We start from the raw sequence: 27,878 nt of genomic DNA, 5'->3' as shown, positions 1-27,878 counted from the left end.
ACATGCCCACTTCTTTTATTAAAATACATGGTAGAAAAAGAAAGGAAACACAACTTTTAGAATAAGCCTCTACTGTATACAAATGCCAACTTGAATCCAAACATGGCATGAGACTAGTATAGGGAAGGATTTAGTTGAGATGTGTATTACATTTTAAAATCATTTTTTAATGACAATACAAAATTAAAATCAATACATTTCAGTGTGGAAATGGAACTCACACAAGAGATTTATGCAGAAACACCTGATTGTTTTTCTTTTCCTCCTTCCTATTCTGATACTTTTGAAAAGGCTCTGTGGAAATTCTCTGCAGTTCAGTTGGAGGAAAGAAGTATACCAAGAAAATTGCTATCCAGAGCTTGATGACTCCTTTTCTTCTTCAACTTCTGTTTCAGATGTGTCTTTATTAAGCCTTGATCCCATTTTTTGAAAAAAGCTGGCTATCAAATTAAATAGAAGAGCAATCCAGGCAAGACCATAAAGATTCCAAATTAATAACAAGATTGAATAAGTGATGTCCTGATTGTCTTTTGTAGGATTTGAAACTAAAGACAGGAAGAAAATGACATGCAAATAATCAGATATAAAGAGTATAATTTAAATTACAAATATTGAGATTCTATTCATTTTTAGAACACAGCTGGAGGCTGAAAAATTCTCTTTCCCTTTGAACATTATCCTTTTTAAATACCATAGTAAGTGTAATATTTTACAGTGAGGTAATTTATCATTGCTACATGTAGGAAACTTTTAAAATGAGAGAAGGAAAAGATAAATATATTACACAAAATAATTTAAAATAGGATTCAGATTTTGTTAACAAAGATACAGTGTGTTTCCTTGTACCAGGTATCTGTATTTCTGAGTTTAAAATTCTATGAATTAATTGCCTTTGTCATTAGAAATCTTGAGATAACTCTTTTAAGAAGGAAAAGAAAATCACTAATGATTAGAATCATCCTAATACTATAATACTATAACTTTTACACTCCTTTCATGTCTTGTCATTTATTTTTCATGATTGCAATCTACTTGTATGAAGAGGTACAGCTGAAAGAGCACAAACATTGCAATCAAAAAGAAGTAAGCGAAGACAAATAACATAATAAACACATTGTGATTTATCACAAGAATGCAATTCAACTGTGCTTATTAGAGCATGAAATAACAAAAAATATTTAACATTATCAGATACTAAATGATTTGTTATTTATCTAATGATTTGATGTTTATCTAAATATAAATTAACCAGCAAACATTTTTGAAGCATAACAATCAGAGAATAAACTGAATAAGTGTAATTGGAGGGCTATACTCACTTAGGGTTTAAGATGACATTTGGTTAACTGTTTGATGCAGCTTCTTCCAAAACTGCCTCCCAAAATACATGAGTATATGCACACACACACCCCAATAAAAGAAAAATATCTAAGATGAGATTCTAGTCTACTGACATAAATTGAGTGTGTATTTTACTATAAAAATCAAAGTATGTATGGAACTTCTGTATTAGCATGTAGAAAAACACAAGAGATGCTCATATCCATACTAACACAGAAAAAAAAAAAAACTAGATGCACTACAAAATCATAGTTTTATTACAAAAAGAGAGAAAGAGCTGAGGACATGAAAAAGACTCCTAACAAACTAAAGTTTTCAAAGTGACAAGTTCTTCCTAGGAGAGAGGAAGCCATATTTATGGCTTACTACCTGTAGAGTGATGATTACCATGGGTGTCCCAAGTGTAAGACAGGTTGTCCGCTGAAGTGGGCAGGGGAACTGAGTGACCCTGCCTACAGCACACTGGGCCTTCACTGAGCGAAGGCAGCAGCTGGCAAATGGGAAAAGCTAGGGACTGATAGAACACCCAGGAACCCAAATAGCCGTAACCAGGCTGTAGACTAGTGGGAGATCTCCCATGATTATCTACAGTTTCACTGGTGGTACTCAGCTCCTAAGCCTTGCTGAAGGGTATAACTTCACTTAGTCCTCAAAATATTCCAAGTCAGTGATGGGTTCAATCTAACTAAACCAGCAACAAAGCCCAGACCCAGAGTCAATAGCTTCACCCTATCCCCACACTGCCAGCCTATACTAGTAACTTGGAAAACTCAAATTATTTTATATCCAGTTGTTTCAAAAATAGCTCATATGAGCAGATTTTTAACCATTTAGAGCCTGCCTGCTTTGCACATCCTATGAAATTGTGCCTAACATCTTGGAACCATGGATAAGATAAACCCTAGAGCTGTCAAAGACTCCAAGCCATTGCTGCTCTTCAGAGCTCTCTGACCCAGAGACTCCTTATCAGGTTGCTGACAGATACCCCCTAGATCCCAAAGCCCCTCTGATTCTCCTCTTCCTCCAAAAGTTCTCTAACCCTCCTCTCTTCCTGGGGAGTGTCCCCCATGCTGTAACCTCTGTATGGTCTCATGCTGTGAGGTAATTATCCCACATGCAAACATGTCAAAGTGTGACTCAAATAAAACTCATTCATTCTTCTGCAACCTTATGGTCATATCCTTTTCCTTAATCAGCTCTGAGATCTCCTGAATTCACTACAGGAAATTGATTGTAAGGGATCATAAGCGTACTTTTGAAGTGGTGGCATGTAATCAAGTCTAACTTTATTTTTGGTATTTGACTGCTGACTGTTTCCAACCAAGCCTCATCCCTCCTTTCCCCGTCTCATTCCAGAAAACCTACAAGGAAGCTCACACACTCCCTCCCTCGGTGACTGTGGGAAATTCAACCATACAAGTTCTGGTTCAATAATGGGAGCTGTCACACCTTTCCCATAGCCTAATCACAATGGAAGTCAAAGCCAGTCACTCCTCTGGCTCTCTTAAGAAATTTTCAGGCCTGCTTGAATGCCACCCTGCACTACATATCATTCTCCACCACTACTATACACACGCACTCTTGGTGTGTGTGTGTCTATGTGTGAGTGAGAGAGAGAGAGAGACCATATCAACGTCCAAGCCAATTTTGCTTGCAGTCTATCCTGCCTCTGTAGGTTGGTCACAACATGGACATATTCTGCTTTTGAGTGCTTGCACTGAGACAAACATTAATCAAATCTCATCAAAGTGAATACTTATGATCCATGTATTACACTATGAATCAAGTAAATCTCAGTTTCAAAAGAGCACTTATTTATAAATCCCATTTATGGTATTGGCAGTCAAGGATATTTGGACAAACTTTCCTTGCAGAAAACAAATAAATACATTTGATTAAGTGCTTTAAAATTATGTTAAAGTCATCAGAAAACATAAACATTTGGAAAACTACTAGACCAAGAGTATCTAAGCCCCTTTTTTCCTTAAAGGTATCTTCCTGTTCTAAAACACTATGACATTGGTTTTGATAGCCTTCTGTGGTGTGGTGAAAGTAACGTAAAACAATCTCCAGTATGAAACATTCCTCATATTAAGCTGGGATTCCAATAGGCTATAACTTTGGAGAATATTTAACTCAGAAATAGTCTCACCAGACATGCAAAAAATTTTTAGAAGGCATGGTTAGGTGTAAATAAACAGGAAAAAATTGTACTATAATCTTAGCAGTTTCTGATATCATGTTATCTGAATTCTATGCTTTTTAAAAAACTTCATGGACTTCCCTGGTAGTCCAGTGATTAAGATTACACTACCAATGCAGGGGGCATGAGTTCAATCCCTGGTCAGGGAACTAAGATCCTGCATGCCACTTAGCGCAGCCAAAAAAAATTTTTTTTGCTTACTTGACATCATTGGTATACATAATTTTGTATCATTTTATGTGGTTTAATATTATCAAGCTTTCCCTAAGTCATGAGATGCTCTTCATAACTTGAAATGTCATGCTTTCGAAAATGTCTTCAATGAGCAATGGAAGCTTCTTTCGTTAAAAATATTTTCAATTTTAATTATCATTCCTTTTACTAATAACAGAATGTGATTTTTAAAAAGATGAGTAGTAAGTTTCATAATAAAAGAAGAAATTTTCTACCATAAAAGTGGAAGCAAATTTCTATAAGAATGCCAAGGAAGTAGTATCTCTACTTTGGGAATCCAGAAAAATGTAACAGAGACTCTTTGGAGTGATATTTAAATATGGTTCTTAGACTTTTAGGTATGTATTTTCAAAATATATTTATTAATATGAAATTATCCATCTAAATATTGAATATTAATTATTTAATTTTAGTCCTATTTAGATGAAAAATAAATATAATAAGGACACTGTTATTTCTGGGTAGGATGGAGTGGCTTGTGACTGAAGAATCTTCCAGCCAAGAACAACCAGAAAAATCAGATAAATTGAAAGAAAAACAGAACAGAATCATGTTTAAAGGCACAAGAGATCTGCTAAACCAATCAAGAGTGGAAGGACTAAGATTCCAGGTGGGAGAGACAGACATAAAGTCTTTAGCTGCTTTCTCCCTTGAGTTTGTTGTTGTGGCTCTTTTCACAGAGTCTGGGCATAGACAAAAGGCTGTGCATCTGGGCTAAGAAGAAGGGCACTCTGAGGAGCAGAGAAAATGACAGGGCTTCTGGTGGCCCTTCTGGGTTGGATTGACACAATTAGAGACCTGAAGGATTTAAAACCTATAGCTTGTTCCCCCCTTCAATAAACTGCCAAATTCTGAAGGCACATGAAGTTGAAGACTAAAAAAGGAAAGCTGAAAACTTTTTAAAAAGGAGAGTTTCCAATAGATTCAAGTGCAAGAAAACAAAGAAATGACTTCAAGAGCAAACTAAGAGTGTGGTCTTGTGAATATACCAGGCTTTCATCATTTGAAGTTTGTAAAGAACTATAATTTAGGAACAAGAAGAAACCAAAGGGAAATTAAGGCTTTACCAAATCTGTAGTCTAGTCTCAAAGCATACCATTCCCTGACCAGATTACATATTCAGTTACTCTCTCCACACTCCTATATCTCTATAAGCCTAGTAGAGGAAAGAGTAAAACATCTCTGGAGGAAGATGACATTGCCTGGAGTATCTATAACTTTTAAAATACACAACATCCAGCATGCAATCCCAAATTATCAAGCATGCCAAGAAACAGAACCACATGACTAAAAATCAAAGGGAAGAACTATAAAAGAAACCCACAGATGTTCCCAATATGGAAATAAGTGAATAAGAACTTTAAAATAACTAAGAATATTATGCTTTTCAAAATATGATATGGAAAAATAAGTGAAAATATGAAGGATTTCAGCAGACAATTGGAGTCTACCAAAAAGGGTTGATTAAATGGACATTTTAGAGCTTAAAATATAATATTAAAGTTAGTGAAAGTGAAAGTCACTCAGTCGTGTCTGTCTCTGTGACCCTATGGACTATACAGTCTATGGAATTCTCCAGGCCAGAATACTGGAGTGGGTAGCCTTTCCCTTCTCCAGGAGATCTTCCCAACCTAAGAATAGAACCCAGGTTTCCCACATTGCAGGCAATTTCCTGATAGGGGATTCTATGATAGCTCAGTTGGTAAAGAATCCATCTGCAATGCAGGAGACCCCAGTTTGATCTCTGGGTCGGGAAGATCCACTGGAGAAGGGAAAGGCTACCCACTCAAGGGCTTCCCTTGTGGCTCAACTGGTAAAGAATATTAAAGTTAAAAACTCATTAAATGGATTAGAAAACATACTACATACAGCAGAAATTACAATTAGTAAACTAGAAGATGGGTTCATAAGAAATATACTCAGTGAAGTTCAAAAAAAAAGAAAATACAGAAAATCATTAGAACATTTGAAACCAAGTAAGGAGGTCTTACATCCATGTAATTGGAGTCCCAGAAGTAGAAGAGAAAATAAGGAATAATTCATATTTGAACAGATAGTAGCTGAGATTTTTTTCAAGACACTTGAAGGATTTCAATTCACTTCAATAATTTCTGTGATCCCCAAGCAAAATCAATACAAAGCAAACTATACTGAAGTAGATAATAGTTAAATTGTTGAAAAAGTTTAAAAACAAGTGGAGCAGGGTTCGGGGGGAGTGCAGGGGGAAGGTTCCTTACCTCAAAAGACCAACAATAAAACTTACAGCTGACTTATCATTAAAAATGATGGAGGCCAGAGACAATGGAATAGCATCTTTAAAGTACTGTAAGAAAACAACTACCAATTTAGAATTCTGTACCCTCCATAACATAGGAGTTATTTTATTCTTGATTCACAGGTATTAAAAAAATACCTAGTGTCTATACGATTCTATCCCTCTTCATTTTTCACCTTTATTTTAGGGAGAAATTTAAAATACATTTGGAAAAGTTACCTACAAAGTGTAGGATATTTTATCATTTAAGTCTAGTGTTTAGAAACACTAGACTAAGAAACTAAGTCTAGTGTTTAGAAACACAAAAAGCATATGCCTTTTGTTTTCCACATGTGATCAAGCAGAGATATTTAGTTTAAGAGGAATTGCTCTATATCTTATTCCTACAGTCAGTGATAACTGTGGGGGTGAGGAGACAGGGAGGTGAAGGGAGTAGTTTGCATTTAGAAGGGCTTGACCTTTATCTTATCTCTCAAAGAAATCTTCTAATACTTCCGTTTGATTCTTTATTTTACATCCTGCTTCAATCTGTTGCTCTGATAGCAAATCTTATTTCAGGATTATTAAGACTCACCTACTGTATAGTCTCCAAAACCAATAGCACTTATGCTGTTGAATGAATAATAAATTCCTTCAATATAACTCCAATTCTCTAATGACATGAAAAGAAATGGTGGTAATACAAGGAAAAAAAATAATCCGGTTGCAGCAAAAAATAAGTTCTTCCAGAGATAAACATTTTTCTAAAATATATTAGAGAAAAAGATACAATGTTAGCAGTTATATCATAAACAAGCAACATTTAAAAAATGATTGTGTGCTCCAGTAGTTCAGTTTTTTATCTATTCCTTCATTTCTCAAAGATTTGGAACCCAATAAAAAGATCATTCTTATGAATAATCCTGTCCCTGGGAGTATGTCCAGGCTCTACTGCTCTACCTCCTGTCATCAATTGTCCTGCCATCTTGCTTTCTCACTTTCCTATTATCTACATCTAGACCATGATTTAAGATTAATTTCCTTGTGACACTTTACCTCCAAAGCCTTCTAAGATTACTCTTGCCTAGATACCAGGCTACAGTTCCTTCTTGCTCTGGGCTCTGCCCACATAGCTCCAGTTTAGCTCAGATTCCCCATCTGGACACAGCTCCATGCCTTCTGACCTGCTTGCAAAATAAGGTAAATGAGATAGTTGTGGCCCACAGCATGTTGGATCCTAATTCCCCCACCAGGGATCAAACCCACAGCCTCTACACTGGAAGGCAGATTCTTAATCACCTGACCATCAGGAAAGTCCCCCATGTACAAGTCTTTGTAAACATATGCTTTTGTTTGAGTAAATACCAAACTATTTACTATTTCACTAACAGTGAAATAACAATCATAAATTTGATGTATGTTTAGTTTTTTAGGACACTGCTAAAAATTGGTTTTCAAGATGATTGTACCATTTAAGAGTCCTACTGACAGTGTATGAGAGTTCCAGCTCCTCCATATTCTTACCAGCACTTGGTGTGATCATTCTTTTTATTTTGAGTCATTATATTAGACATATATTGGTTTCTCATTGTGGTATTACCTTGCAATCTCCTAATAAGTAATACTTAGTATATTTTAATCTTCTTTTTGGAGAAGGAAATGGCAACCCACTCCAGTGTTCTTGCCGGGAGAATCCCAGGGATGGGGGAGCCTGGTGGGCTGCCGTCTCTGGGGTCGCACAGAATCAGATACGACTGAAGCGACTTAGCAGCAGCAGCAGCAGCAGCATATATCTTTACTGATAAAGGGTATGCTTAAACCTTTTGCCCATTAAAAATATTGAGTTATCTTATTTTTGAGTTTTAAGAGTTATAAATATTCTGGATACAAGTCTTTTTATAGGATATATAATTAGCATATATTTTCTCCCAGTCTGTAGCTCATCATTACACTCTCTTAACTGACTCAAGAGTAGAACTTATAAATATTTAAATCTTGATGAAGTATTAGTTAGGCTTTAGGTCAGTGTTTCTCCAACTTTAGCATTCATCTTAATCTCTTGCAGAGCTTGTTAAAATAGACTAATGAGCCCCCATCCACAGAGTTCCTGATTCAGTACTCAGGGATGGGGGCTGAGAATTTGTATTCTTAATGATTCCCAGGTAACATTGATGCTGTTATTCCTTGAACCATACTTTCAGAACTGATGGTCTAGATCAATTTATCAACTTTGATACTGACATTTTATACCCAATAATTCTTTGTTGTGAATGCCTGTCTTATGCATTATAGGATGTTTAGGAGCATTACTGGCCTCTACACACTGGATGCCAGTAGCACTCTCTTCCTGAGGTTTGTACAACCCAATATGCATCTCAGATCAGATCAGTCGCTCAGTCGTGTCCGACTCTTAGCGACCCCATGAATCGCAGCACTCCAGGCCTCCCTGTCCATCACCAACCCCCGGAGTTCAGTCAGACTCAGGTCCATCGAGTCAGTGATGCCATCCAGCCATCTCATCCTCTGTCGTCCCCTTTTCCTCTTGCCCCCAATCCCTCCCAGCATCAGAGTCTTTTCCAATGAGTCAACTCTTCGCATCAGGTGGCCAAAGTACTGGAGTTTCAGCTTTAGCATCATTCCTTCCAAAGAAATCCCAGGGCTGATCTTCAGAATGGACTGGCTGGATCTCCTTGCAGTCCAAGGGACTCTCAAGAGTCTTCTCCAACACCACAGTTCAAAAGCATCAATTCTTTGGTGCTCGGCCTTCTTCACAGTCCAACTCTCACATCCATACATGACCACAGGAGAAACCATAGCCTTGACTAGACAAGCCTTTGTTGGCAAAGTAATGTCTCTGCTTTTGAATATGCTATCTAGGTTGGTCATAACTTTCCTTCCAAGGAGTAAGCGTCTTTTAATTTCATGGCTGCAGTCACCATCTGCCCATTTTGGAGCCCAGAAAAATAAAGTCTGACACTGTTTCCACTGTTTCCCCATCTAGTTCCCATGAAGTGATGGGACCAGATGCCATGATTCATTTTCTGAATGTTGAGCTTTAAGCCAACTTTTTCACTCTCCACTTTCACTTTCATCAAGAGGCTTTTTAGTTCCTCTTCACTTTCTGCCATAAGGGTGGTGTCATCTGCATATCTGAGGTTATTGAGATTTCTCCCAGCAATCTTGATTCCAGCTTGTGTTTCTTCCAGTCCAGCATTTCTCATGATGTACTCCGCATATAAGTTAAATAAGCAGGGTACCAATATACAGCCTTGACATACTCCTTTTCCTATTTGGAACCAGTCTGTTGTTCCATGTCCAGTTCTAACTGTTGCTTCCTGACCTGCATACAAATTTTTCAAGAGGCAGATCAGGTGGTCTGGTATTCCCATCTCTTTCAGAATTTCCCACAGTTTATTGTGATCCACACAGTCAAAGGCTTTGGCATAGTCAATAAAGCAGAAATAGATGTGCTTCTGGAACTCTCTTGCTTTTTCCATGATCCAGCGGATGTTGGCAATTTGATCTCTGGTTCCTCTGCCTTTTCTAAAACCAGCTTGAACATCAGGAAGTTCATGGTTCACATATTGCTGAAGCCTGGCTTGGAGAATTTTGAGCATTACTTTACTAGCATGTGAGATGAGTGCAATTGTGCAGTAGTTTGAGCATTCTTTGGCATTGCCTTTCTTTGGGATTGGAATGAAAACTGCCCTTTTCCAGTCCTGTGGCCACTGCTGAGTTTTCCAAATTTGCTGGCATATGAGTGCAGCACTTTCACAGCATCATCTTTCAGGATTTGGAATAGCTCAACTGGAATTCTATTACCTCCACTAGCTTTGTTTGTAGTGATGCTAAGGCCCACTTGACTTCACATTCCAGGATGTCTGGCTCTAGGTCAGTGATCACACCATCGTGATTATCTGGGTCATGAAGATCTTTTTTGTACAGTTCTTCTGTGTATTCTTCCCACCTCTTCTTAATGTCTTCTGCTTCTGTTAGGTCCATACAATTTCTATCCTTTATCGAGCCCATCTTTGCAAGAAATGTTCCTTTGATATCTCTGATTTTCTTGAAGAGATCTCTAGTTTTTCCCATTCTGTTGTTTTCCTCTATTTCTTTGCATTGATCGCTGAAGAAGGCTTTCTTATCTCTTCTTGCTATTCTTTGGAACTCTGCATTCAGATGTTCGTATCTTTCCTTTTCTCCTTTGCTTTTCACTTCTCTTCTTTTCATAGCTATTTGTAAGGCCCCCTCAGATAGCCATTTTGCTTTTTTGCATTTATTTTCCATGGGGATGGTCTTGATCCCTGTCTCCAGTACAATGTCACGAACCTCATTCCATAGTTCATCAGGCACTCTATCTATCAGATCTAGGCCCTTAAATCTATTTCTCACTTCCACTGTATAATCATAAGGGATTTGATTTAGGTCATACCTGAATGGTCTAGTGGTTTTCCGTACTTTCTTCAATTTAAGTCTGAATTTGGCAATAAGGAGTTCATGGTCTGAGCCACAGTCAGCTCCTGGTCTTGTTTTTGCTGACTGTATAGAGCTTCTCCATCTTTGGCTGCAAAGAATATAATCAATCTGATTTAGGTGTTGACCATCTGGTGATGTCCATGTACAGAGTTTTCTCTTGTGTTGTTGGAAGACGGTGTTTGTTATGACCAGTGCATTTTCTTGGCAAAACTATTAGTCTTTGCCCTGCTTCATTCCGTATTCCAAGGCCAAACTTGCCTGTTACTCCAGGTGTTTCTTGACTTCCTACTTTTGCATTCCAGTCCCCTATAATGAAAAGAACATCTTTTTTGGGTGTTAGTTCTAAAAGGTCTTGTAGGTCTTCATAGAACTGTTCAACTTCAGCTTCTTCAGCGTTACTGGTTGGAGCATAGACTTGGATTACTGTGATATTGAATGGTTTGCCTTGGAAACGAACAGAGATCATTCTGTCGTTTTTGAGATTGCATCCAAGTACTGCATTTCAGACTCTTTTGTTGACCATGATGGCTACTCCATTTCTTCTAAGGGATTCTTGCCCACAGTAGTAGATATAATGGTCATCTGAGTTAAATTCACCCACTCCAGTCCATTTCAGTTCACTGATTCCTAGAATGTCGACATTCACTCTTGCCATCTCTTGTTTGACCACATCCAATTTGCCTTGATTCATGGACCTGACATTCCAGGTTCCTATGCAGTATTGCTCTTTACAGCATCGGACCTTGCTTCTATCACCAGTCACATCCACAGCTGGTTATTCTTTTTGCTTTGGCTCCATCCCTTCATTCTTTCTGGAGTTATTTCTCCACTGATCTCCAGCAGCATATTGGGCACCTACTGACCTGGAGAGTTTCTCTTTCAGTATCCTATCATTTTGCCTTTTCATACTGTTCATGGGGTTCTCAAGGGAAGAATGCTGAAGTGGTTTGCCATTCCCTTCTCCAGTGGACCACATTCTGTCAGATCTCTCCACCATGACCCGCCCATCTTGGGTTGCCCCACGGGCATGGCTTAGTTTCATTGAGTTAGACAAGGCTGTGGTCCTAGTGTGATTAGATTGACTAGTTTTCTGTGAGTATGGTTTCAGTGTGTTTGCCCTCTGATGCCCTCTTGCAACACCTACTGTCTTACTTGGGTTTCTCTTACCTTGGGCGTGGGGTATCTCTTCACGACTGCTCCAGCAGGAGATACCCCTTGTCCAATACGCATCTAGACATTGCCAAATGTCCTTTTTGAAGGCAAAATCACTCCAGTTGAGAAACATTGGTCTAAATCCATTGTTCTCAACCTAGTTGCACATTGAAATCACTTAGGGAGTTTTAAAAACCATTGAGAGCCCCATCCTCAAAGATTCAGATCAAATTGGTCTGGAGTGGGGTCTGGGCACCAGGATCCAAGTGATTCTAATGTGCAACTGCGGTTGAGAACCACAGGACTGAACTCTAATTAGAACAGAAGAACAGATCCTACTGTAACCAGAGACCTCCAAAGAGAATACCAAGAAATCACAAGAATGTGGCACCCTACTGTGAAGGGCTCTGCCCCAGAGTAAATACTAGTTGATCACATGAACCACTCATAGGATTCTCTCTCACCTGGCCCACTTTCTCCCATGGGCTCCTTGAAGGAACCCCTTCTTTATGTTCCCTCACAGAAAATAAAAGAAAAATAGATTCTTGAAGAATGTCTACAACTCACTTTTGTAATAAATTCTCTATAATTTTAATAAAGAACTACATTTCTAACTTTTAAAGAAGGGTAAAACCTGTGCTAATTACTCAATTGAGTCACTACCCATGACCCAACATGATATGTGGAGAAAACCTTGGTCCAAATGCCTCTAGGGGCTAGTGTAAGCCCTGCTACTAATTCTCTGGGTTCTTGGGCAAGTCACACAGCCTTTAAGAAATGTTCTCCTGTTCTACAAAATAAATGAGTTGGCCAACTGACTTAGGAGAACAAATACCTATGAGACTTGTTTATACACAATTCACCACTGCTCAACTTCTAAATTAAATGATTAGAGGCAAAATATCTAAAAGGAAATAGATAGTCCCTTGAACAATGGCTTTTCTCACGTCTGTTTTAGAACACAGATGACTTGCTTTTTCTGTTCATATAATTTAATGTGAATTCAGTAAGTATAAAGTGTTATATGTCTAGTCAACCTAAAGTTGTGAATCCACATAATTAAAAAAACAAACAAACAGAACTTTTCTACCAAATGTATGTGTGTGATTGTGTGGAAGGAGAAAGAAAATTTACCTCTTTTAATCCCTTATGTTGAAGGTATATTCCAAATTTTTCAAATGGCAGATAAACTAATATAAAAATATATTTAAATAACATGATAGTTAGAGGGATTCCAATTGTAGCAAAGACAATACAGAACATCTGTCCACCAGAAGTTTTAGGAAAAATTGTTCCATAACCTGTTAGGAGGGGGGAAAAAAATGCAACACCCCTCAATACAGCAACTTGGTACAATCTGACATTTGACATTGGTCTTTGAGAGCAAATTTTCAATCGTTGGTATTCTAAGAGCCCTACTGCATACAGTTCTTGCCAAAAATAAAAAATAAAAATACAATGAGTCAGCTGATCTTATCCTAAGAAAATGATCAAAAAATGTGAGTTAAAAAGTTCTTTTACAGAATCACTATTTCAAATTTTGAAAAACTGTAAACAGCATAAACAAACAATTAAAGAGACTGGTCATGCATGATATGGTATATAATAAAATACTGCAATATCATTAAGAATTACATTGAAATATATATGACATAGAAAATGCTAATGACATATTGGTCTGACAAAGCAGTCTAAAACTATATACTGACATATATATCAAGAACTTTCTATGACTAAAACTTAAACAATTATTGTGGGCAGAGCAGTGAGATGTTAATTGTTTAAAAACCAAATTTTTCAGATTTTCTACATTCTACTCCTGCAATTACACAAGAGCATGTACTTTGAATCGACTAATTTTAAGAATGCATGCTATAGTTCCTAGAGGAAATCAACCCTAAATATTCATTGGAAGGACTGATGCTGAAGGTGAAGCTCCAATACGCTGGCCACCTGATGTGAAGAGCTGACTGACTGGAAAAGACCCTGATGCTGGGAAAGATTGAAGGCAGGAGGAGAAGGGGATGACAGAGGACGAGATGGTTGGATGGCATCACTGACTTGATGGACATGAGTTTGAGCAAACTCAGGGAGATAGTGAAGTTCAGGGAAGCCTGGCATGCTGCGGTCCATTGGGTTGCAAAGAGTTGGACACAACTGAAGAAACTTTGCACACACAGCACATACAGTTATATAACTGTGTGTTGATTTATCAATTTTATATTTTTTATATGAGAGAGAGGAATTTCAGCTCCTATAACCACTTTCTTCTTCATCTTTTCCAGGTCTGACATTTATATTGCCCCACTGTTCTCCTATATTTGCCTTTGTATTTTAAACAATATTCTTAAATCTGTGTTTAAATGTTTATAAATTCTTGATTCCTGATACTATAAGAGTATTATATCCTTTATTATTTTCCTCCTCTTTCCTCCTCTTCATCATTCTATATTTTTTCTTTTTTATATCATTTATGTGATAACATTTACACTCTGCTCTGCAACTACAAGACTTCTTATTTTAAGAAATTTTTTTCTTCACTCATTCCTATTTTGCCCAAGAGTTGGTAATGCAGCTTTTTGGGAAATAGCAGAAGAGAATAAGTCTCTTTTGACTTATTTGGGAACAATTTTCTATATTTGAAATACTTTTCGTAAGGGGAAATGAAATGAAATGAAGGGGAAATGAAATGGAGTAAGGGGACAGCTTTTCTTATGCTCCATACTTCCTGGTTTAAAGAAAATAGTCTAAAGCCAAGATTTTAATGGATCCAAAGTGTAGAGAAGAAAAACTGTCCTTTTCACAGAGAGCCAAGAATATTGCCAGCTTCTTTTGTCTTAGCAGATCTTGTTCTGAATGGGCTAATGCCCCTTAAACAAATCACTTTATTTCACTAAATTTAAGACATCATATAAATGTGTAGATAGTACCTCATGCAAAACATTTGTAAAATATTCAGCATTCTAACTGGAAAAAAAAAAAAAAAGCACAGACCTACCTATTGTGGATAGGGTGATTATACAAGTTATAAAAGAGTTTGTAAAAGTCCAAAAGAAAACAGTAGTCCTATTTCCTGTGGGAGGTATTCCTGACAATATTAAAGACGTCATCATCTACAAATTAAAACAAAATGAGATAAAACAAAATCAAAGTTTGGGTTATGTAAATTATATTTCTTCAAGTAGAACATGAAATAAAATTAGTTCCATTTAGTTGGATTAAAACCAAAACCCCTCTAATTGGATCAAACTGAAATTATTCTTTAAGATCAAGTGAAATAGAAATGCTTATGATAATAACTTATAAGGGAGAACCTTATTTGTTTCAGCGGTGTCAACCCCTTTAGAAGTTGTATATGGGGTAGATATATGACTAAAACAGTATTTTTTAAGGAAATTTGTGACATTGTGTACAGATTTAGCATAGTGACTAATTATTTTCAAACAATTAGCAAATACAAGTTGAAGATAGTTGCAGGGAGACTTCTCATTTAGGCAAATGGAAACCATGAGATATATGAGGAAAACGATGTAAGAATACAGTAATTGCATCATATCATGAGAAAATAAGAAAGCAGTTAATGAGAGGGCCTTCAATTTCTGCAAAGTCTAAAATACATAGAATTCTTTTGATGAAAGAACCTCAGCTAAAAACTTCACAATCTACAAATAGTAATAATCTGCTCAAGATACTGATGTCTTTATTCCCTGAACATTCCCCCCTCCTTGCCCCAAGAAACTTCAAATACAGTCAGGAGGAAAAGAATATGGGAATGGAAAGTGGTATAATGGGCAGAATAAATTAAAAGATATTCTTCTATGTTTCTTGATTCTTTACAGAATTCTGGAATTAATCTGACACAAATACATCAAAACCATACATGAAAGCACAGGGATAAGAAAGGAAGGGGAAGGAAGGGAGGAAACTACTATATAGAGTTCCTATAAAATATAGAATCCCCAATTCTAAATAAAACATTTATCAAATTCAGCAGTTATAAAATAATATATTATGACTAAAGTAATACAATGTTTGTAGGAAATATAACAAAAATAATAAAGATGTAAACTCATATATTGATCACTTCAATAAGTACGAAAACAGATAAAATGAAATAATTTTAGGGAAATATTTTATAAGTTATAAATATGAACAAAATATTTTAATTTTATATAGAAAAACCATAATAAACACCAGAAGCTTCAAGTTTAATAGTGAAACAGCTGAGGCATTCTAATTAAAGTCAAAAGCAAGATAGGAATGCTACTACAATAGTCACAGAAAAATCTTGCAACAGAATGAAAATCCTAAAGACTTCAAATATTGAGTCACCGGACACATAATATAAAATTTTGTTTAAAATGTTCATAAACCATATACAACTTAAAAGGATAAAGAAAACTTTTAGAAACAAAAAATAAAACCATTAAAATTAAAAAGTCAGGTAAAGTGGAGTCAAAGAGAAAATAAGTAAATGAAAGATATATCTTAATGAATTAATCAAAATACACCAAAAAGGTTAAAATAGTGGAGAATAGCAAAAGGAATGGTTAAGAGATACAGAAGATATAAATAATAAGAGATCAACCATATTTCTCATTTTAAAGGAATTAATAGCCAGTATTTCTTAGAATTGATATGAGAAATAAATACAAAGATTCAGAAAGCAAACCCCAAAGAAAATAAAAAGTCACATCTGCCTACGGCTGATTCATGTTGAGGTTAGACAGAAAACAACAAAATTCTGTGAAGCAATTATCCTTCAATTAAAAAAATAAATGAAAAAAGAGTCATATCTAGATTGCTGAATTAAAAGAGTAAAATAAATGAGAAGAGAAGATCATAAAATCACAGAAGGCCTTGGATACCAGAGAGAAAAGGTAAATTATGTACAAAGGGGAGGCAATTAGATTGATAGAAGACTTCTTAGAGGTACTGGAAAGAAGCCACAATATAGTGGAATAATTTTTTATTATTTTTTTCCCATATTCTAAAAGAAAATAATTGTCAATCCAATAGTGAATAACATATCTTTCAAGAAAGAAGATGAACATATTTTTGGAATATGTTCTAAAGTCTAGCAAAAGAAGAAGAGTGTTTTCAGAAGCAGACTGTCATGAGATAAATTTATTGCAGATATATTTTGCAAGAAAGAAAATTATCTCCAAGAGATAATTTGAGATGACACAAAGAAAGAATAAAGACATAAATAAAACGTGGGCAAATAAAAGCAAAGGCTAAACACACAATAATATAATACTATATAGAAGAGTTTTAAAAATGAGATTGAATAGAAACACTCTTGGATGACATGTTAAATGAGGACAAGGTGGTGTAATTAAAGGTAAAATACTTCAAGACACAGATTGCTGTTTCCATCATGGTGGAGTAACACAGTCCAAAACTATCCTCTCGCAGTAAACAACTAGAAAACTGGAAAAAATATGAAAAAAAAAACCAAAAAAACTGTTTCTAGACACTGGATAAGAGAAAATGCAGAACTGTAATTACTGAGAGAAGGAAAACAAATGAGGTGAGTACTGTCATTGCCCAGACTGGCAATTTCTGGAAGTTTCTAGACTGCTGTATAGGACGAAGGACCCCCAAAGAGAGCACAGGGATTTTGCTGAGCTGAGGAAACAGAGATTGGAAGTCAATAAAGCTGTTCAGTTCAGTTCAGTCGCTCAGTTGTGTCTGACTCTTTGGGACCACATGAAATACAGTATGCCAGGACTCCCTGTCCATTGCCAACTCCCGGAGTTTACCCAAACCCACGTCCATTGAGTTGGTGATGCCATCCAACCATCTCATCCTCTCTTGTCCCCTTTTCCCCTGCCTTCAATCTCTCCCAGCATCAGGTTCTTTTCTAATGAGTCAGTTCTTCACATCAGTTAGCCAAAGTATTGGAGTTTCAGCATCAACATCAGTCCTTCCAATGAACACCCAGGACTGATCTCCTTTAGGATGGACTGCTTGGATCTCCTTGCAGTCCAAGGGACTCTCAAGAGTTTTCTCCAACACCACAGTCCAAAAGCATCAATTCTTCGGCACTCAGCTTTCTTTATAGTCCAACTCTCACATCCATACATGACTACTGGAAAAACCATAGCCTTGACTAGGTGGACCTTTGTTGACAAAGTAATGTCTCTGCTTTTGAATATGCTGTCTAGGTTGATCATAACTTTCTTTCCAAGGAGTAAGCGTCTTTTAATTTCATGGTTGCAGTCACCATCTGCAGTGATTTTGGAGCCCCCCAAAAATAAAGTCTGACACTGTTTTCACTGTTTCCCCATCTATTTCCCATGAAGTGATGGGACCAGATGCCATGATCTTAGCTTTCTGAATGTTGAGCTTTAAGCCAACTTTTTCACTCAACTCTTTCACTTTCATCAAGGGGCTCTTTAGTTCTTCTTCATTTTCTGCCATAAGGGTGGTGTCATCGGCATATCTGAGGTTATTGATATTTCTCCCGGCAATCTTGATTCCAGCTTGTGCTTCTTCCAGCCCAGCATTTCTCATGATGTACCCTGCATATAAGTTAAATAAGCAGGGTGACAATATACAGCCTTGACGTACTCCTTTTCCTATTTGGAACCAGTTCTGTTGTTCCATGTCCAGTTCTAACTGTTGCTTCCTGACCTGCATACAGGTTTCTCAAGAGGCAGATCAGGTGGTCTGGTATTCCCATCTCTTTCAGAATTTTCCACAGTGTATTGTGATCCATACAGTCAAAGGCTTTGGCATAGTCAATAAAGCAGAAATAGATGTGCTTCTGGAATCTCTTGCTTTTTCGATGATCCAGCAGATGTGGGCAATTTGATCTCTGGTTCCTCTGCCTTTTCTAAATCCAGCTTGAACTTCTGGAAGTTCATGGTTCACGTATTGCTGAAGCCTGGTTTGGAGAATTTTGAGCATTACTTCACTAGAGTGTGAGATGAGTGCAATTGTGCAGTAGTTTGAGCATTCTTTGGCATTGCCTTTCTTTGGGATTGGAATGAAAACTGACCTTTTGCAGTCCTGTGGCCACTGCTGAGTTTTCTAAATTTGCTGGCATATTGAGTGCTACACTTTAACAGCATCATCTTTTAGGATTTGAAATAGCTCAACTGGGATTCCATCACCTCCACTAGCTTTGTTCATAGTGATGCTTTCTAAGGCCCACTTGACTTCACATTCCAGGATGTCTAGCTCTAGTTGAGTGATCACACCATCGTGATTATCTGGGTCGTGATCTTTTTTGTACAGTTCTTCTGTGTATTCTTGCCACCTCTTCTTAATATCTTCTGCTTCCATTAGGTCCATACCATTTCTGTCCTTTATTGTGCCCATCTTTGCATGAAATGTTCCTTTGGTATCTCTAATTATTTTGAAGAGATCTCTAGTCTTTCCCAGTCTATTATTTTCCTCTGTTTCTTTGTACTGATCACTAAGGAAGGCTTTCTTATCTCTCCTTGCTATTCTTTGGAACTCTGCATTTGAACTCTGCATTCAAATGGGTTTATCTTTCCTTTTCTCCTTTGCTTTTCACTTCTCTTCTTTTCACAGCTATTTGTAAGGCCTCCTCAGACAGCCATTTTGCTTTTTGGCATTTCTTTTTCTCGGGGATTGTCTTGATCCCTGTCTTCTGTATAATGTCATGAACCTCCGCTCATAGTTTATCAGGCACTCTGTCTACCAGATCTAGTCCCTTATATCTATTTCTCACTTCCACTGTATAATCATAAGGGATTTGATTTAGGTTATACCTGAATGGTCTAGTGGTTTTCTCCACTTTCTTCAATTTTAGTCTGAATTTGGCAATAAGGAGTTCATGATCTGAGCCATAGTCAGCTTCAGTCTTGTTTTTGCTGACTGTGTAGAGCCTCTCCATCTTTGGCTGCAAAGAATATAATCACTCTGATTTTGGTGCCTATAATAAAATAATCAATAAAGCTGAGGTGGCTACAATTTGTGGGCAGTGTTCCACAGAGGACAAAGCTACCCAGGGAAAGAATGATAGAAATCTGCATAGAGGTATCTTTGAGTCTTTGGCTCAATGACGTTCCGCACATGGAAACAGTAAAAGTTTATGAGGCTGGTGAAAAAAAATTACCTGAGTGTGGCAGAGTCACTCCAAGTGGCCCCCATGGTCTGGAGTTCATGCACTCGTGTGACGCCTTCTCTCTGAGTGTGGGTGGGGCCTGTGACTTATCTCCAGCCACATAGGTGGCTGTGAATATATCAAAGGTGACAGGATGTACATGCCTCCAATGTATGTGATTAGGTTATGTAAGACTCAGTGCTGATCTTGCTAGAGTCTCTTTCTCCCTTGCTGGCTCTGAAGAAGGAGGTGGCCATGCTATATCCTATGAAAATGGCCAGGTGCCAGAAACATGAATGTAGTCTCTGGCCAACAGCCAGTGTGAAACTGAAGTCCTTGGTCCGACACCCCGAAGGAACTGAATGCTGCTAGAAAGCCAAATGAGTTTGCAAGCCGATTTTCCCTCAGTTGAGTCTCAGATGAGACCAGACTCCTGTGACACCTTGATTGCAATCTTGCAAAGGACCCAGCTAAGCTGTGCTCAGACTCCCAGCCTATAGAAACTGAGAAAATAAATGTTTTAAGCTACTACGTTTGTGGAATGCTGTTATGGAGCAACAACTAACTAATATATTGGGAGAAAAATAATAACTGTGGCCTGTAAGCTGAACAATTCCTGCAGCTCACATCAAGCTAGAAACTATTTGAGAGAGCAGAGGCCCCATTATATGTTCATGACATCCAGAGGAGAACCCAGAAGGTCATAACTGAGAAGCACAGCAGAATCAGCTCTAGCAAAAGGGCTAGTTTAAGCCTGGAAGGAGTTTAAAATGGATCTTAGGATGATTAAAGTAATGTTTAAGTAACTTACTTAATTGCCTGTCAGAGAACATCCAAGGAATTTAAAGGAACACAATTAAACAAAACACCATCAAATAATTCATAATATCTATTAATCAATTTTAAAAATTAACAGACATATAAAGAATCAAGAAAACGTAACCCATTTCCAGGAGACAAATCAGTCAAGAGAAACAAACTCATAAATAACAATTCCATCAAAAGGATGAAGTTAGCAGAATATGATCTTAAAAGGGCTATTAAAAATATGTTCAAAGATGTAAGGAAGCATTAACATAATGAAGAGAGAAATGGAACGTATAAGACATAAGAAAGTAGAAATGCTAGAAATGAAAAATACAATATCCAAAAAGGAATAGATGAGATTATCAACAGAAGAAAATATTAATAAACTTAATGATACAGCAGTAGATAATATCCAGACTGAACCACATAGAGGGGAAAAAATGAAAAAAAAAATCAGATATCAAGTGTGTGTATTGGGAAAAAGGAGCCAGAGAAAGGGCAGAATAATGCCTGAAAAATTTCAAAGGATGAAAATGGGACACACAGAGTTACAAGAAACTCAATGAACCATAAGCAGGATAAACACATATACACAAGAAACATAAGCATCCTAATCACATTACTAGAAACTAGTGATCTAAAATGTAACCAGAGGGGAGAAAAAGACACAGTATGTAAACAGCAACAAATCTAAGAATAACAGCAGTTCCCATCATAAGCAATGCAAACCAGAGCCCACGGAAAGTTTTTAAAGTGCCAGACTAGATTTATATATCCAATGAGAATGTCCTTTTAGAAAGGCAAAACAAGAAGAAAAAAAAGAGAGCGAGAGAAAGGAAAAACAAAATCTTTCAGACAAAATCTGAGAGGATTCATCACTAGATTTTTGTGGTTCTTCCTAAGCTGAGCACTTCTGGATTGTATCCTCTACATTTTGAACACTAACTAATCTACGAGACTCTGAGTCTTATTTAAATCCTACAGAGACTTATTTTCAGTTTAGAGGCAATTTCTCTGTTTAGGCTTCCCTGATCACCCAGCAGGTAAAGAATCTGCCTGCAATGCAGGAGTCACAGGAGACACAGGTTCGATCCCAGGGTTGGGAAGATCCTCTGCAGAAGGAAATGGCAACCCACTCTAGTATTCTTGCCTGGAAAATCCCATGGACAGAAGAGTCTGGTAGGCTATAGCCCATGGGGTTGCAGAGTCAGACATGACTGAGCGACTTATACTTTCACTTTCTCTGTTTAGATTCAGACCGCAAATTCTAATTCACATTCTGTGAAATGTGGTTCCAGTGTCTGTTCAGCTCTCCTAGCTTCTGCAGTACCATCTGGGACCTGTCCCACAGTCCATCACTCAGAAGGCGGTCTGGGACTTAGATTCAGGTCTACCCACTAGCTCAGTTCTCAAAGTCTTTGGTATGAAAGTTAGGGTCAGATCCACGCATCAGTAGGTCAGGGGTGAGCTCAGGAGATTGTAAGCAATTTTATAGGGTCACTTCCCCAAACTGCTCCCTGTCTGTGGTCTCATTTTCTTGGGGGCTCCCCTTTTCAGTCTTCTAGATGGAAAACAACCACTACTTCCTTGATTGTGCTGCATCTGGGGCCAAGTGGTAGGAGAAGAAAGATGGGGAAAAAAAGAAAGGGTTTGGCCCTAACTTTGAAACTACAGCTTCAGGGAACAGAGCTGAGTTTCCCCTCCCTCAGAGTTGTGTGGGTTCCTATGCTTCCACAGCTGCTGTCTTCTGTGCTGCCACCCCCACAGGATTGCTGGTGAACTGGGGTAAAAGAGGACAAAGAAAAGGAACAAAAGGGAGGGCTTCCGCACTCTCTCTGAGCAAGATGAGGTCCCTTTCCTGATCTGGAGCCAGAACTAGCGGATGTCTCCCAGGGTCTTCTAACTGTTATGCCTAAGTTTCCAGCTACATTAAGGCCAGGCTGGGGGATACCAGAGAAGTGTGTGTGTGTGTGTGTGTGTGTGTGTGTGTGTGTGAGTCACTCAGTTGTGTCTGACTCTGAGACTCCATGGACTGTAGCCCACCAGGCTCCTCTGTCCCAGGGATTCTCCAGGCAAGAGTACTGGTGTGGGTTGCCATTTCCTTCTCCAACCAGAAGAGTATAACAGTGCTTAACTGGCCACCTCTTCAGTACTTCAAACCATGAAGTTCTTCCTTACATTGCTGCCAGTATTTACTTTTCAGGTTTCTCATATACCTGATCCACATATTCTTTCCAGCTTTGTAGTTACATTCAGTGGGAGAGAAAAAGTGGAGTGTGTTTACCCCACCTTATCCATATCTGGTCAGTTGGCTTTGGACAAAGTTGCCATGGTAATTCCATGACAAAAAAAAAAAAAAAGACACTCTTTTCAACAAATGATTCTGAGATAACTGAAGATCTGTATTAAAAATAACAACAAATCTTGATGCTTACTTCTTATTTCATCAAAATTTACTTGAAATGTGTCAAATAAATATAAAAGCAAAACTAGAAAATGTCTAGAGATCTTTGTGACTTTGGTTTAGCAGAAGATGTCTTAGGACACAAAAAGTAAAACCCCCCAAAATTTATAGACTAGAATTTATAGGAAACAAAATTGTCTTCAAGAGAAACTGAATAAAATGAGAATCAATCCACCATTAAGGAGAAAGTACTGGCAACACATATGAGTGACAAAGTACTTTTCCCCAGAATACATGAAAAATAAGTATAACCACATTAAGTAGATAAATGAAAAAATATGCAACTATTTGAACAGATAATTCACAGCAGATAATACAAAGATAGCCAATAAACTCATAAAAATGCTCAACATGATTAGTCATCAGAAGAACACAAGTAGACTGGCTAAAATAAAGACACCTTACAACATCCAATTCTGGCGGGGATGTACAGCAGCTAGAACTCTAATGTAGTTGATAGGTTTGTAAAATGATATAACCACTCTGGAGAACTCTGTTGGGTAGTTTCTTATAGAGTTATACAGATTTACTAGTTCTCATAGCAATTCCACTTCTAGGCATTTACCAAAACAAAGTAAAAACATGTTTCCCCACAAAGCACATATTTGTAGCAATTTCACTTACGATAGATATAAACCTGAAAACAACTCAAAGCTCATCAATGTGAACAGATAAGCCAATTTTGGTATAGATATACCATAGAGTACTATTCAGCAATGAAAAGAATTTACCTAGTGATAACTGAAACAACAGAGCTGAATGTCAAAAACATCATGCTAAGTGGAAGACGCCACTCACAAAAGACTACATATTATATGATTCCAAGTACTGATTCTGTGTTTGAGAATGTTCAATATTATCTCATAATAATTCTCCCCAAATTCAAAGAAAATTCAATCAAAACCTCAGCAGAGTATATTATGAAACATGACAATCTGATCTTGAAATTCATACAAAAGGATAGGAAAGTTCATTTCAGGATTTATTGCAATGGTATTGTCACTCAGACAAAATGGAACAGAATCAAAAACCCAGAAACAAATTTATGGACATAAGAGAACCTGCAATATGATAGAGATAACACTAAAAATTAATAGGAAAACAAAAATCAATAAATAAACTGTTCTGGAACAATGGGCTGTCTATATGGAAAAACATATATAAAATTAGAATTTACTTTACAGGGACACATAAGGTGCACACATGTGTGTGTGTACACACACACACACATACACACACATGCAATCCAAGATGAAATGATATTTTTTGGTAAAAAAGCAAATTTGAAAAATGTCTAGAAGAAAGTTTAAGAAAATATCTCTATGACCTCAAAGATGGGAATGACTGGCAGAAGTTGTATAAACCCTAAAGGAAAAGAATAATAACAATGACTACATTAAAATTAACTTTTCTCAACTACAAAAGATATTACAAGGGAATATTTAAGGACAATATGTCCAGAGCTTAGAGCATGGCAATATTTGGAAAAAGTGGAAGGGAAATAAGCCAATTTTCCTGCCAGATTCTTATCTCCTTTGCAGAACATATTTCTGAACTTCATGTGGAATAATGAAAAAGATCACTTCAATCAGAACGGTTTCAGCTTTTATCCTCACCTACCAGTTGGGCTGTAATTTGTCCCTCCTGTCACTTTTACCTTCTTCTACCTCATTATCATCTGCTGCCTTCCTTTTTCTTCCAAGTCTGCATGACTTCCTTATGTTCCTCCTGCCTGTTCCATAGCTAACCTGAAATATCCTGCTTGGTAAACGAATTTAGTCCCAATGAAGGAAAGTATTTCATAGAATTTTCACACTGAAGGCTTCTCTGCATAGGTAGCAGTAGTATGATTCTGAAAATACACACTTCTTCATTTCTTACCTGCACAAATCTTCTGACATCTTCCTTAGTCATATTGGAACGATTTTTTAGAAAATCAGCTTTTGCCTTAACCGCCAAATGTCGCTGCTGTACCTCAAAGTCTCTCTCCAAGGCTCCAAATACTAATGCCCCAAACATGATGTATGATATATAGACAAGCAGGATGACGCCCTTCCGGACTTTGGTGCCTGTCTCATCTTTATATATGGAACCAAAGAGAAATCAGAAGACTGTAATGTAGACTATAATGTCTTTAAAAAAAAAAAAACCCAAAACAGCACAGCAACCCCAAATTCCCAGATACAGAATATGAACTATTTTTTCTTAACCCACCTTTAAAGAACAAACTATACAATTTCCTAAATAGTCAGAGAAGTAGAAAAATAATTCCACTTCTCTCCTAACTCTAAACTTACTTATTATTATTACTATTATTTTAAAAGAGAATTGTGCTATTTGGGGAGATAGGGAAATGTTGCAAGGGCAAAGTCAGCCAAACAATTTAGTCATTCACTCAATTTTCTTAGCGCAAATTTCATTGCTGAATTACACTTTGGAGTACCTTAAGTGAATATTTTTAAGAGTACAATGTTAACACTTTAACAAGCTGATAAAAACGAGTTAATTAGACCATTTACACCCTCCAGTTACTAGCGGTATGAATTTAGGCCAGTCAGGTGTCTAGCTGTGTTTCAGATTCTTCATCTACCTTTTATAAAATGAAGATAATAAGAGCTACTTGATAAGGTTGTTACACAGATTAAATGAGTTATATATTTAAATACTTAGAATGAGGCCTAGCAAACAGGAAACGCCCAAAAATCCTAGTCACTAGTCAAAGAAGCAGTCAGTTTGCAGCAGCAGTAGTAATCACAGTAGCAGTACACAGTGGAGGATGAACAGCTCTTCTCTCTCCCTGTTCCTCTCTGCCTTTGTCCAATAAGCATGGGGCAGAAACAAAGAGCATGGCAGCTGGCATGATGCGAGAGACTCTTAGCTGGATGATGTCAGATTCTAAGAAAGGTGAAGTTCTGTGTGTTTCACAGGACTCTGGGACAATGCTTGAAGAAGGCATCTAACTAAGGTGCCAGCACTCTGCACTTGAACCTGCCTTCTCACAGCCTCTTCTACTTAAGGGCACAAGGCAAATCTCTGTAGCACAGACCCTCATTGCTTGGGTGAATTTCCCAATGGGAAATAAAAAAATGAAAGCACATGGTTATAGGTTTTGTATGTAACATTCTGAACTATAAGAAACAGTTACAAGAACAAGTACATTTTGAAGTCAACAGGGTTAAAGTATCTAAAATCCACCTTAATGAAATACTATACAATCAAATATGTCATAGTCACAGTTGATAATGTACATTTCCAGTGTTAAATTATAAATTTAATCATACTACATGTAAATAATTCAGAATAACAATAAAACAGAACAGTCCCACCTAAGGAACCATTTTACTTTGAATTTGTAGCAGGATAATAATATGCTTTTATTATCTTCTAGATCTGATCTGATTCCCATGTTTAAACTAGCAATAAATATCATAACTTAAAAAAAAAGATACCTGAGCTAAACCTCCATAGAGTTTTTCTTAGGTTTCCCTGGCTTCAATAAAACACTGAATAGGGAGCAATCAAACCATTATATTGTATGCCTAAAAACAATACAATGTTCTATGTCGATTATATCTTAATTAAAAATACTTTCAGCAACCATTTGTTAGTTGGGCATTAAAAATACATCTGATCTGTCACATTTTACAAAAAGGTCTTCTTTGATATGTTGGGATAAGACCTTACACTTGGAAGATTTTAAATTTCTCACAAACACGTCAACATTTGGGGGTTCATTTTGCAGTAATACCACCAAGCCAAGACTGCCCTTCACCATCGCTGTCACCAAAGACCAGACCCCACTCAAGGAAGCCATTCTGAAGCAATCCTACCTCTTAAACAAAGGCTTTGGAAATCAAGACTGTAGGAGAGTTGCCTGGAAAGGGACATTTCGACCCTGTCTAAATGATCTCATCACCACCCCAAGTTCCATCTGGAACCTTGGGGGTGGCTAGTTCTATACCCAGTTATCTCCACATTATTACCACATCTCTCAGTGTGTATGACTCAGTCATTCTGCACCCAAACCCCTCCAACCTGCTACCTTTCTGCTGTGATATCCTTCAGTTTCACCTTCCTGTTCTATCAGTCTCCTGCTGATCCCTTTCCTGGCAATGACGTGACTCCCAGCCTGTGGTCAGTGGACTTCTTTGTTTACTGTTTCAGTTCATCTGCTCCTTCAGTTTACTTGCCCCTTCAGCTCTTGTCCCTTCTGACTCATGCTCAATACTACATGAGGCCTCTATGACTTATCTATGTTCTTCCCACGCTTCTCCACTTGCCAAAATGCTTCTTTGCCTTCCAGACTTGATACCTGACATCAACTGTGAGTCCCTCTCTGGTTCTCTCTAATCAGAAACATGACTGACATCAAAGAACATTTCTAGCCACATCTTAAATAGAAGATCTCTGTTGTTAATTCAGTTACAGTATTTATTTGTACTATATTCAAGCACAATCCCCTCAGTTCAGTTCAGTTCAGTCTCTCAGTCATGTCTGACTCTTTGCGACCCCGTGAATCACAGCACGCCAGGCCTCCCTGTCTATCACCAACTCCTGGAGTTCACTCAAACCCATCGAGTTAGTGATGCCATCCAGCCATCTCATCCTCTGTCGTCCCCTTTTCCTCCTGCTCCCAATCCCTCCCAGCATCAGAGTCTTTTCCAATGAGTCAGCTCTTTGCATGAGGTGGCCAAAGTATTGGAGTTTCAGCTTCAGCATCAGTCCTTCCAATGAACACCCAGGGCTGATCTCCTTTAGAATGGACTGGTTGGATCTCCTTGCAGTCCAAGGGACTCTCAAGAGTCTCTTCCAACATCACAGTTCAAAAGCATCAATTCTTCAGCACTCAGCTTTCTTCACAGTCCAA

At 37.5% G+C, this 27,878-nt stretch overlaps 1 protein-coding gene across 1 annotated transcript; it reads right to left on the bottom strand.

Moving 5' to 3' along the window:
• On the bottom strand, nt 1-27,878 carry LOC112448581 (potassium channel subfamily K member 16-like). The gene is made up of 6 exons (XM_059890880.1): nt 26,842-27,878; nt 24,893-25,089; nt 14,659-14,773; nt 12,795-12,961; nt 6,628-6,796; nt 1-545 (listed from the first exon to the last, which is right to left on the bottom strand). The coding sequence occupies exons 1-6, from the start codon at nt 26,897-26,899 to the stop codon at nt 349-351; spliced, it is 903 nt and encodes a 300-aa protein (XP_059746863.1). The 5' UTR covers nt 26,900-27,878; the 3' UTR covers nt 1-348.

This window comes from Bos taurus, chromosome 10 (assembly GCF_002263795.3).
Source record: "Bos taurus isolate L1 Dominette 01449 registration number 42190680 breed Hereford chromosome 10, ARS-UCD2.0, whole genome shotgun sequence".
Classification (NCBI taxonomy): Eukaryota; Metazoa; Chordata; class Mammalia; order Artiodactyla; family Bovidae; genus Bos; species Bos taurus.
This window is presented reverse-complemented; position numbering and strand designations above follow the sequence as displayed.

Coding starts and splice junctions, on each gene's coding strand:
- LOC112448581 (XM_059890880.1), bottom strand. CDS start 26,899: ATGTCCCTTTCCAGGCAACTCTCCTACAGTCTTGATTTCCAAAGCCTT. Junction 25,090..26,841: donor CCAAAGCCTTTGTTTAAGAG/GTAGGATTGCTT, acceptor CCATATATAAAG/ATGAGACAGGCACCAAAGTC. Junction 12,962..14,658: donor AATCACCCTATCCACAATAG/GTAGGTCTGTGC, acceptor CCCTCCTAACAG/GTTATGGAACAATTTTTCCT.